The sequence below is a fragment of the Aythya marila genome (assembly GCF_965140915.1).
Source record: "Aythya marila genome assembly, chromosome: 1".
NCBI lineage: Eukaryota > Metazoa > Chordata > Aves > Anseriformes > Anatidae > Aythya > Aythya marila.
The window spans coordinates 97421176-97433184 of NC_139042.1; the positions used below are offsets into that span (position 1 = coordinate 97421176).

At 37.6% G+C, this 12009-nt stretch overlaps 1 protein-coding gene and 1 long non-coding RNA gene across 5 annotated transcripts in view; one reads left to right on the top strand and one right to left on the bottom strand.

The window, feature by feature from the left end:
- The window catches only part of LOC309877855, a 637773-nt gene that overhangs the window by 143598 nt on the left and 482166 nt on the right, over nucleotides 1-12009 (bottom strand). The window lies entirely within an intron of this gene.
- USP25 (ubiquitin specific peptidase 25) overlaps nucleotides 1-12009 on the top strand; it is a 93433-nt gene that overhangs the window by 32952 nt on the left and 48472 nt on the right. For all 4 annotated transcript variants that reach the window (XM_082772232.1, XM_082772233.1, XM_082772234.1 and 1 more), the window contains one exon: nucleotides 5156-5318. In XM_082772232.1, the coding sequence (XP_082628358.1) occupies nucleotides 5156-5318 (163 nt within the window). The remainder of the gene's footprint in view (nucleotides 1-5155; nucleotides 5319-12009) is intronic.

The following is a 12009-nucleotide window of genomic DNA, read 5'->3' on the forward strand; positions in this document are numbered from 1 at the left end:
GGTTTGATCCTTGGATTGGAAGGTGAAATACTGCCTGCTTGTAAAAAAAAAAATAAAATACATAAAATATTTATACTTTAGATGGGAGAGATTTATCACAATAATTCTTTAATTCTTTTCCTTAGTGCACTGTATTTCGCAGATGTAATAGCTTAATCCATTTAAGTCCAATTCTAAGAATATGGCCAGTATTACTTTATCCAAAGTAATTGTCTTTTTCCTTTTGAAAACCAAATGTACTACTATTTGTGAGAATCAACATTCCAACAAAGTGTGCCCCCCCAGTCTTTATGGGAAAATAAAGACACATCTAGTTATTTGCGTTCAGCATAGTATATTTTAGGAAAGAAAGGTGGGGTGAGAGAGAGATTTAGATTCTTAATAGTTGGAACAGGATATGTGTGTATTCAAGATTATCATATAAGTTCCCTCCAATTTTAGTTCAGAAGTTCAGCTCTTGTGTATTCCTTTTGAAGGACAGAGTCATCATAATTACAGAGCTGTGATTTAGGGAGCCACTCAGAAATATGGGCCTATGTCTGGTGTCTGGATAGGAAAGCCTACCCCCCCCCCCCCCCGTCTTTTTTTTTTTTTGTTTCCTCCCCAGGCTTTTGACTGCTTTTGCTGCATTTGTTTCTTGTGAGCCTTGAAGCTCTAGGTTTGTTCTGTAGCCTTTGATTTTTAACTTCTCAGACTGAAAAGCTCATTTTAATCTTACCCGTTTAGCTCATAACTAAATATTTTATATAAATGATTGTGTAACTTTTTCTGGTTGCAGAAGACGGTGAAGTAGTATGCCACTTTTTTCCATATGTAACACGTACAACAGCATGTAACACTGGTAATATACAGAGAAAAACGGTATTTTTTTTTAATGAAACTGTTAGGTATATTTGATGGCAAAATTGCACACAACTGGCATGGCCAATTTAAGAGCTTGTTGCTACCAATAGGGGTATGGCATACCCTCTGTAATACATCTTCTATGCTTGCTGTAGTATTCTTTGGAGCATTTGTTGCACCAGTCTAGTTCCAAAGCCATACAAGAATATTCAGGAATAGATCCAAAGCATGTCATGGCACAAGAAAAAGGATGGGACTTCATTTTTGAATGGAGAAGACTGAGAATCCTGGGATTTTGGCATTGAAGTATTAGATGAACTCAGTTACATATCAAGATACGCCCTGAGTTGATGGCAAATCATGTCTGAGTTGTACAAATACAGGAATTGCAGAATTCTTTCTCTGAGCCATTCAGTCAGCTTCTTGAAGGGCAGGACTTCAGACTATTAAAAAAATACTTTGTAGCTAACACCCTGTAGAAGAATGTTGGCATTCCAATAGGAATCACAGTATCTGTGTAGGACTTCTAACAACAAGTGGAGCAATGTGATTGTAAACAGGTCAAGCTGCACCCATTTACTATTGTTTTTCTAAGTTAAATAAGAAGCAGAAATCAAATAGGAACTCAGAGATAAATACATTCAGGATGGAATCTTGCATTTTTAATCATGTAGGACTTGTGCATATATAAATAATCTTTGGTGCGGAGGTAATTTTTTCCAAAGGTATCCATACTAGTTTGGAATCTAACTTGCAGTGATTTTGTTATGGTTTCCAAGGGAGCATTAATGGAATATCTTGACTTGTATAATTAATGTTGTAATGCATGTAGAATTTGTCTTCCTGAATGTAATTGCCTTGTGCTGCTTAACGGGGACAGATCTGATTACTACGTAGGTATTAAGAAGAGTGCAGCTGGAATATCCAACTGTCCAAATGGAGCATCTTGTACATGGCATGTTGAAAACTTTTTACTGTTCCCTCTTTAAATCTCCAAGGGAAATTTGTATGTTCAGTACATTTACTAATAGGAAAAATCTTCTCCCATCTGTATAATTTTTCATGGATTGAATGGGAATGAGGCTGGCCAGAGAGGGCTTCACTGGGGAAGCTAGCACAATGACTAAAGGGAGAAATTAGCTGACAGGAACGTTGTACCTAGAGTAGTGGCCATGTTAAAATGAAAGCCATGAGTGGCCATGTTAAAATAAGTGCATAAGGAAGTGCACAACCCATGGGCACTTTTATTTATTTATTTTTACATGGTTATTGAACCTGTTGGGGACTGTGCACTGTGGTTAAGCATTGTCTGTGTGGATAGAAGGTGAAACTGGGGAGAGATGTAGGTTTACTCCTGGCCAGCCATAAGGCAGTCACAGTATGAAGACCTTTTCTTGTTTTGTTTTTTTTTGCTGAGTAGCCTGCCAAAGTGGGCTTTCCTTCAGCATGTTTAGTGGGCTTCCTCAAAATAGTTTGGCTGCACTTTCATGCTGCAGGTTCGTTTTGCCCTGTTTTGCTGTTGGTTTTTTTTTTTTTTTTTCTTTTTCTGATTAGTCCCATGCAAGCAGCTCTGAAAAGCTGCTTAACTATGCCCAGCTTGCTGTTGCAAGAAATAAAACACTGCTTTCAAGACCCATTGCCAAATCTGGCATTAAATAACTCTCATTTAAAAGTTACCCTCTGAACAAGATTCCAAAACTTGGAGGTGGGGAAGGCTTTGGTCTCATGAGGCTAGAGACATGCCATGCGCTGCACATAGCTGATGGTTTTGCTGCTAGCGACAGCTGCTGTGGGCTCTGATGGTCACAAAGAGGGTATTTTAGCTGCTTATTCAGGGTTGCTAAGTTCTCGTACTAACTTTCTGAAAAGATACTCATTTTGTTCAAGAACAATGCATAGATGGGCAGGGTACTTTGTCAAGGTAGTATCACAAAGCAGGACTTTGTTGTTTGGGTTGCAGTGAATGTTAACAGAAGAGGCATTATTGATACACTGGAAAATACATTTATATAACTTTTGAGCTAATCACTAGATTCTAGTTTAATGTGCTCACTTTTTTTTCAGTTTGCATCACAGCTATCATTGTGGCTGAAAGTGAATTTGGCATACAGAATGTACATGTTCTCTCTGAGGAGAAATCATGTTTTTTTCCTTATTTTTACTTACAACATTAAGTTCTGAGAATCAAATACATCAATCAATACAGACATGAAAACTGATCTGAGGTGGAGCTAGAAATGAGGAAATGTCTCAATTGCTTAAAAAAAAGGAAACACAAAAACATAATAAAAAATTTACTATGCAATTAAATTGATAAATGACCTTATTCTTAAGGTCTGTAAACAGTTTTGATTTGAGAATATATATTTTCTGAACTTGAATCTTGAAATATCTTGAAATATTCTTGAGGTCGGAGAAAAAAAAAAAAAAGTTTGTTTCCATGGAATGAAAGTAGTATGGAGTGGGTGCTGTCTTGTTACAAAATTATTCTAAATTCATTTCAGTCTGTCAGTCTTCTAGTCAGTTTTAAAGATCCCTTCAGTTTAGTTTAAACGAGTTTAGATAAATCTTCCTGAAGGATAAATCATTTAAAATAAGTATAACATTTATTTTGAATTGATTTTAGTGTCCTCATCAAATCACTTTTATTTTCAATGCAGAGATGCACTGTACTTACAACGCTTTTGAAGGATTGTGTCAGGGAGAAGGGAGAAGAATCTAAGTGATTTGTTACATTTTGGGCTTTATCAGTCAAAAACTAAATATCAGAATCAATACTAGTCATCAAAATTTAATCAATACTAAATATCAGTCAATACTAGTCCCAAGGAAACGCCGAGTTTGAAATTCTGCCAAGTTTTATTGATACAGAGTTGGTGTTTATACCAAATGGGCTCTTAAATTCTAAAATTTTCTTTTTTTCAGTATACATAGCGATAACAAATGAATATGTTCCCCAAATCATTTGATGTACTGCACACATAAAGTTTCATAATTTTACTATGTCTTATAACATACCCCTTGCTAATTTCAGAAGAGCATAGTTCAAAACAATAAACAAACAAAAACCAAAACCAACCAAACAAAGAAAAAAGAAGAGGAAGCTGGGGAATATATTGTGTGCTTTTTTTCTCTGCTACTTTGTTAGTTTTTTTTAAAAATAATTATTTATTTTGAATAAGGTATTCAAATTTTGTCCTTTAGGAACCCCATTTATAGACCAGCATAAACCTGCTCTTCTTTGATGTTTAGTGAACCAAAGGGGGCAATGTTTCAAGCTGCCTAGACCAACCATTTAGATGCTTGTAATGCAGCTCCTGAAATGGTGTGCTTGGTGAACTTAGAAGTTCAACAGCAGCTCAGTCTTTTTGTATAACAGTTGGACTAGATGGTTTTGGGTAGTAGCAGTTATACACATGCCAGGCAACTTAGTTTATTAGTTAGAGACATTGCTTTATGACCTGGCTGTATCCATCACTGCCTTTCTATTTAGAATATGAAGCTACCACAAATTACCTTTAAGGTGTGCTTTGTCACCAGGCTAAGGATATGTGCTGACATAAAAATACCATATTAAGTGAAGCTTGAGCTTGGGAACATAACACTTACCAGATCATACTGTCATGTGAAATGTGGACGTTTGGCAAAGATAATGTAGGAAAAGTTTCCTGCAAAGAGTAAGGTTATTGATGCATACAATTAACTTGTTTGATGCCATTCTAAAAAATGTGGGGAGATATGTTTCTGTGGTTCATAAAGTAATTACTTCCTATGTAACACAGTTAGTACCATGTTATAAGATGCAAAAAAAAAAGGAGGGAAATTAAAAAAGTTTGCCCGTTTTTGAAATTTACCTAGATAGCTTTTGTTTCCTATTAGTAAAATAAATATTGGTGGTGTTGGGTTTTATGTACCAATAAAATTGGTACATTGGCATTTGTAGATGGAAGTGCTACACTAATAGTGCTGCCTAAAAGTTCTTCTTGTCCATCATATTTGAATCTAGTTCTTAAATAATTAATGACTTATAGACATGGTTATCATATTTATAGCTCTTATAGGAGGTTCACTCACTGATATTCTTTTCCAAAAGGTAACAGAATTACTGTAATGTAACTAACTGTAAAATGGCGTCTTGTTTTTGAAGATACATTATTGCATGTAAATCCACTTTAAAACCGAGTTCAGCAGCAATAAGTTATCAAATGATGCAATTAAAATGTCTGATTTGGTAACTGAAAGTGTTTTATGTCTTTTTTTTTTTTTTTTTTTCCTTTGGCTTACTTTTTTCCCCTTCCTTCTATTCCCAAAGAGTTCTAGAAGCCAGTATTGCAGAAAATAAAGCAAGTTTAAAGAGGACGCATCCAGAGGTATGGAGTGACTCTCCAAACCCTTATGATCGAAAACGGCAAGACAACTGTCCAGTAGGATTAAAGAATGTTGGAAACACGTGCTGGTTCAGTGCTGTCATTCAGGTAAGCACCATCTTTCATTAGCTCTGAATGTTCTTCATTTTATTTAATGCGAGGTAAGTTATCGTAAGTGGTAAGATGTCTGTTTTCCTTGGAAGTTTAGGGCATTGAATGAAACATGTTTGAGTTACTTTATTTACTACTGCAAATTTTAACTTGGCTCATCTATGTAGCTGAAGATTATAAAGTACTAAAGCTAACTAAGTGAAGCTTCAAAATAGTGTCCTTTTCTTGGTGTTGAAGATGAGTGGAGTCTCTGATGATCCTGAGTGCCTGCAGCTCATGCTGACATCAGTGATGATTATGGATGCATAGAAACATGTGAAAATTGGATTAGGGATGAGAAATAGACTTTTTGTATTAAAAGAAATGTGCGAATGAGTGGAAGGCAGTGGCTGACTACGTAGGTAAAGGAAACGAGACATCCTCAGTCATGGAGTGCTCACGAGAATAGCTACGTGGGGGTACATAGCTGAGTAGGGCAAAAGAAGAAATAACTGATAGAGAATAAGCCTTAAGAAGCTGGAAAGCAAAGGTGATATGAAGGTCAAAGTGAAAGATACGGATAAAGTTGCATCTGTTTTAGACTGTTACTTATTACAGGCAGTATGTGTGCTCTTAGTCCATTTTTGTGTATATACAGCTGATTGCTGACTTGTAATAATTGTTCAGCTCTACCTATATGTAGTATTCCTATTTCATTTAACTAGAAACCACCTTTTTTTTGTTGTTTTTTTTTTTTTTTTTTTTTTTTGATAGAGTTAGTAGGAAAATGAGTACAGATTCTGCAACTTGTCTGGTGGAATCTAATGTTCTACTCTCATTCATTGTATAATTTTGAATCCATCTCTTAAAAGTTTGTTAGTTGTGACTGTTAAATCTGTATGTGTTTCTGTAGTTACCTTCAAAATCATCCAAACCCATAAATAACTGTGGCTAAATCTGGAATATGGTAGGATTTTTTAAAATATATTTTAAAATTTATTTACAAGAAGCAAATTCAGTATATTGTAACTTTTCATAGTCTGCAATTTTCAGAGGGATAAAATATTTAATACCCATTTTCAGCACATTACTGTCAGGTTGAAGCACTTCAGATAAAAAAATATTGTTACTTTCATAATGATCAGTGTTATACTTTGGCAAAGTCCATGTAGATCAATGTTCTGCCTAGCAATTTCCAAAAATGGATGCTTGCAGAGAATACAGAGTAAGTATACACGATACTGCTCTGTTTAAAAAACACTCCCAAGCTTTCAACTACTTTTATCTCGGGGCAGTGGTTCTTGATTGTTTGCAGCTTTAGTTGGTAATCCCCACTATACTTCTCTTTTATGCCCTCATCTCCCTTGAACCTTGCCATCTTCTTCTGTTCACGGGGTCCTTTGTGTAGGGGTTCCATAGTTCTGCTTCCTGTTGCGTGAAAAATCACCTCAGTTTTGTTTTTGAATCTGACTCCCACTGGCTTTTTCTGGTAGCTTTCATGTCAACTGGTTGACAAGTCAGTTAAAAGTTGATTGCTGTTACATTTCTGTAGACTTCTGTCATGTTTCTGTTTCTATGAGTTGGTGGTGTCTTTTTTCCAAGCTGACTACTGAGTCATATAGACTTATATGGCTTATATAGAACCTGATCTCACCTCTGATCAGCTTCCTTGTCATTCTCCAGATCTTTTCTATCTCAATTAGCTTTTTAGTTGAAGAACCAGAAAAGTTCTTAAAGTGTGGGTGAGCAATGAGTTAATGGAGTGGTGCAATGGACAGATAAAGGCTTTTCAAGAATGAAAAGCAGGGATAGTGAGGCAGGACTTTACCTTCCTTGTGAAAAAGCAGTTCAAATGTATGCAGTGCTCGTGTGGGAGGGATGATGAATTTGTTAAGATGAGAGTTTGTTGGTCACGATCAGAGAGGCTCATAAAGATGACATTATGTTTAGTCTGTTGTGGACCACCTGACCTGGATCAGGATGTGAAGAAAGCAATTAAAGGCAAGGAAGATCTGTAAGTAGAGGTGGACTACTCAGGAGGAATTTGGAAACATTGCCCAGGCATGAAAGGATGGTGTTATAAAAGCTGAGGTGGGGTTAATGCTTGCAGAGGATGCCTATGGTAATAAGAAGAGCTTTTGTTCCAGTACTAGTAATAAAAAGCCAAAGAAGAAGAACCTGGGTCTGGTGCTGAGCAGAGCAGGTGATTTTGTGGTAGGAGGTTCATATGAGGTTGAGGTACTTAGTGCTTGCTCTGCCTCGGTCTTCAGAAACGAGGTCTCCCAGACCCCTGTGCCTCCCCTGTGGGAGAGGAGCTCTGAGCTGTGGGTGAGGATTGAGTCAGTGGTTAGTGGAGGCAACTGGACCCGTATTAAGTCCATGGGACCCACTGAGCTCCATGCAGTGGAGCTGAGAGAAGAGGGCCAAGTCCTAGCAAGGCTGCTGTCTGTCATCGTTAAAAGTTCACTGGGAATCAGAGGGGCTTCTGATAACTGGAGAAAGGCCAAAGCATCAACCTGCAGAGCTATGGGACTGTTGGACTCAGCTGACTGCTGAGAAGTTGGATTAATGCTTTGCACAGCAGTGCATGTTGGGAGGACCTCATGAAATTCAACAAGGCCAAGCGCAAGGTCCTGCACCTGGTTCGGGTCAATCCCACACATCAGTGTAGTCTTGGTGATGAATGAATTTAGAGCAGTCCTGTAGAGAAGGACTTGGGTTACTGGTGGATGAAATACTTGACATGTGCCAGCAACGTGCTCTGGTAGCCCAGAAATTGTATCCCGGGCTGCATCAAAAGAAGTGTGACCAGCAGGTTGAAGGAGGTGAAGAATCTCTCTCTACTCTGCTCTAGTGAGATCCCACCTGGAGCACGGCGTTTAGATCTCGGGCCCCTAGCACAAGTGAGACATGGACCTGTTGAAGCAAGTAGTGAGAAGAGACACAAAAATGACCAGAGTGCTGGAAAGCCTTTCCTCCTATGAAGAAAGGCTGAGAGGGCTGTGGGGTGGAGTGGGTTAGCCTAGAGAAGAAAAGGCTCTGGGGAGACCTCATTGCAGCCTTGCAATACATAAAGAGGGGCTATAAGAAAGATGGGGAAGGTCTTTATCAGGAACTGTAGTGATAGGACAAGGGGTAACGGTTTTAAACTAAAAAAGGGTAGATTTAGATTAGATACTCGGAAGAAATTGTTTTCTATGAGGGTGGTGAGGCCCTGGCACAGGCTGCCCAGAGAAGCTGTGGATGCCCCATCCCTGGAGGTGTTCGAGGTCAGGCTGGGTGGGGCTTTGGGCAACCTGGTCTAGTGGGAGGTGTCTCTGCCCATGGCAGGGGATTGGAACTGTATGGTCTTTAAGTCCCCTTCCAACCCAAACCATTCTATGGCTCTGTGATAGAGAATGGGTTTATGTATAGGTAAGAGAGATTCAGTCTAGATTTAAGGAGCACTCTGCTCATAAGGACAGGCAGGCAGTGGGGGAGGCTGCCCAGAGAGGCTGTGCAGGCTCTGCTGAACCTCAGAGGCTTTCAGGAGCTGCCTGGACAAAGCACTGAGTAGCTTGGCTCATCTCACAGGTGACGCTGCTTAGAGCAGGAGGTTAGATGTCCATCAGTCCCATTTGAGCTGAATTACCTTGTGATTCTACAGTCATGTTTTTTGTTACATTGTCATTCTTTCTTAATTATTTTATTCTGTTTTTGGCTACTTGCATTGACTAGATGTTTTCATGGAACTACCTGTCAAAAACTCTAAGTCTTACTTGAATAATTATAGCTTTCAGCCCATCATTTTCTATGAATTTTAGGATTGTTTTCCACCATGTACCTCACTATACATTTACCCGTATTGAAATTTACTACCTTACTATATAATGACTCAGTGCTACATGATCCTTCTGTCAGTTCATCATTGCCAGCTCTTGTTTTTACCACATTGCATGTCTCTGTACTGAGCAGGCTTGGTCATCTTGATACTTGATCCCTTTTCTAGATTCTTTCAGAATATGGTCACCAGCATAGACTGCAGCATGGACTAAGAGAATTTGCAGTAACCTACCTTCAGATTGGACCAGACTACTTACTCCTGCCCTCCTTCTCTTTTTAGTTAGCCCTTTATCTGTGCCTGGACCTTCAATCTTACCTCGTGGCTGTGTTGTTCACATTTTTTATTGAATCACTTCTTCAGAAATCATTCTGAAATCCCAGTAGGTTGTATAAATTAGATTGCTGTTGTACTTTTTTTTTTTTTTTAAGGCAGGATTTACTTAGGTGCAGGTAATACTTCAGATAATGGAATGGAAACACTTCTGTATTTGTTCTCTGTACCACCTCCCTTGCCACCTAACCGAGGTGGTATCTTCATGGGCCTCTAAGCATGTACTAAACTGTCATGTTTGAATAAGTTTGAATTTTCTGTTTTTCAGAGATCTTTTGACGTTTTTCTTTTTCCCTCTCTTTTCCTTTCCCTGTTCCCTCACATGCATAGCTCTTTTTCCAATAGCAGAAACGTTTTCTTGGTGCCAGTATAGAGGAACATTTTATCTCCATAAAGCTCTTTGTAGAGGTAATATGACTTGGCATTTTACCTTCTCAGTTGTGTAATCAGATTTTTACATTCTATAACAGTTCCAAATGTCAGGACTACTGATTTTAGGTGCATTTGTATTTTTGTAAAATATATATATTTTTAATTCATGAGGACTGCAAATTCTTTAATAAATGTTTTCAAGGGAATTTTAATTTTATGTCGTTAATCATAGAGATAAGGACAGCGGCTAGGGAATGTAAAAATGCTAGACCTATGATCTCATGTTATTTATACCCAGCATGCAACATTATACTTTGAAAGAGGATTATAAAGAGGACTAGCTAGTTCTTATGGTCATCACCCATATTATGTGAAAATACGTGGCACTTGGAATTATAATGTTTTGACCCTAAAAGATAGTTAACCTTCTGTATTTAGGTCTATAGAATGTAATTCAAGTAAACCACTGAAAGATTTATAACTTCAGTTGGTTGAAAATTTAGGTTATTAATATTGTCTGCCAGCCAGAAAGACTTATGTTTCAAACAACCACCCCAGGAAATTTAATGCATGTTAATTTAGAGCATTAGCTAATACCATATTTATTTTTCCACAGGGCAGATTGACTCCTTGGGTTGCATTGACTATGTAGAAGTATTTTCAAGCTTTCTTTAGGAGTCTTTTGAAACTTGACACATCACATAGGTCAACAATATCTAAATGTTAACTAATGTCAGTCACAATGATATATTGTGTAATATAATCTAAAAGCTAAATTGCATAGAAAGGAAAAAAAAATCTTTCTATTTAAGGTGTGCTTGTTTAAAAAGTATCATTTTGACATTTTGACAGTTTCCTTATGCAATGTATATTGTTTTTTATAGCTACCAATTAGCTGACTTAGTCAAATGCCATCATCAATGGCTTTGTTGTATTTACATTAAGAGCATGAAATTCCTTAAAATACATTTGTAGTGAATGACAGCAACCACAAGCCTCAAACATGTCTAGAAACATAAATATTGTCCTTTAATCTCTATTTGTGTATTAGAGCATTTGTGCATACACACATGGAAGTCATCGCCTTTTGTAGGGGAAGAGGGAAGTCTTTCTTCAGATAGCTCCAGAACAAAGATTTGTTTTTAGCAGTTACATTCAGTATCACTAGAATTAGCAATGATACTTTTCCTTAATGTAACTTTCAAAACCTGTCCTGCTGTTGAAGACTGAGTTTAGAAAGGAGTCCCCAAGAAAATATGTCAAAACAAAACTGTATTAAAACATGTTCACTTCTTCCTTATCTGCCAAGAAACTTATCAAGTCCCTTAACAGTTTTCCCCTCCTTTTGAGCTTTCAATAAACTCAAATTTTTGAAAGGAGTTCACCCATACATGCTTTTGCTACTGCTTAGGTAACTTTTATGGAGGTATCTCTAAATCTTAAGGTTTTAGTTGATTTCTAGAATTGTTTGTTTGTTTTAATTCTCATTATTGTAACTGCATATATCTGAACTTGAAATAGATCCTAAGATATCAAGGTCTTTAAAGAAACAAAACACGAATATACTGCTTTTCTTCTCCTAGATTTCAGTGGTTCCTTTTTAAAAAAGTAGCCTCACATTTACTTTTAAGAGTTTATAGTCTGCACCTTGAGTCTGAAAGGGGTTTATTAATAATACGTTTATTAAGCCTGTGAAGTGTTTCTTCTTTGTCATGCTGAGCATGAATTAATTGTCTGCAGGACTTAAGATGTAGAATGCGTATAACTCACAGGGCACGTGCACTACTGAGCCTCTCGGAATTGTCTGTAGGCTTACTTGTGCATGTTGTCTCCAAGGTCTTTTACTTTTAAACATCGTGCAAGAATCTTTCTGATGTTGAAGTAGGATTTTAGTTGTGTGCAAGCAATGTTTACCCCTTGAAAAAGGTGTCAAGGGAGGGAGTGCGAGTAGCTGGCCATTCAGTGAATGCCATCCAGTCAGCGCACTAAGACATGTTCTGATGGAAGGAAGAAAGAGTGTGTATGGGATCACATGAAAACTGCACTGTAAATGCTGTTCTATTTCTGCCTCCAAGTCCCATACCTAAAGTACTAGATGCAGTGTTTATCTGGGACTCATGACTTCCTGAGTGTTTATCTGGATGGTAGGTCCCCATTCAAGCAAATGCATTATCCCAACAGGAC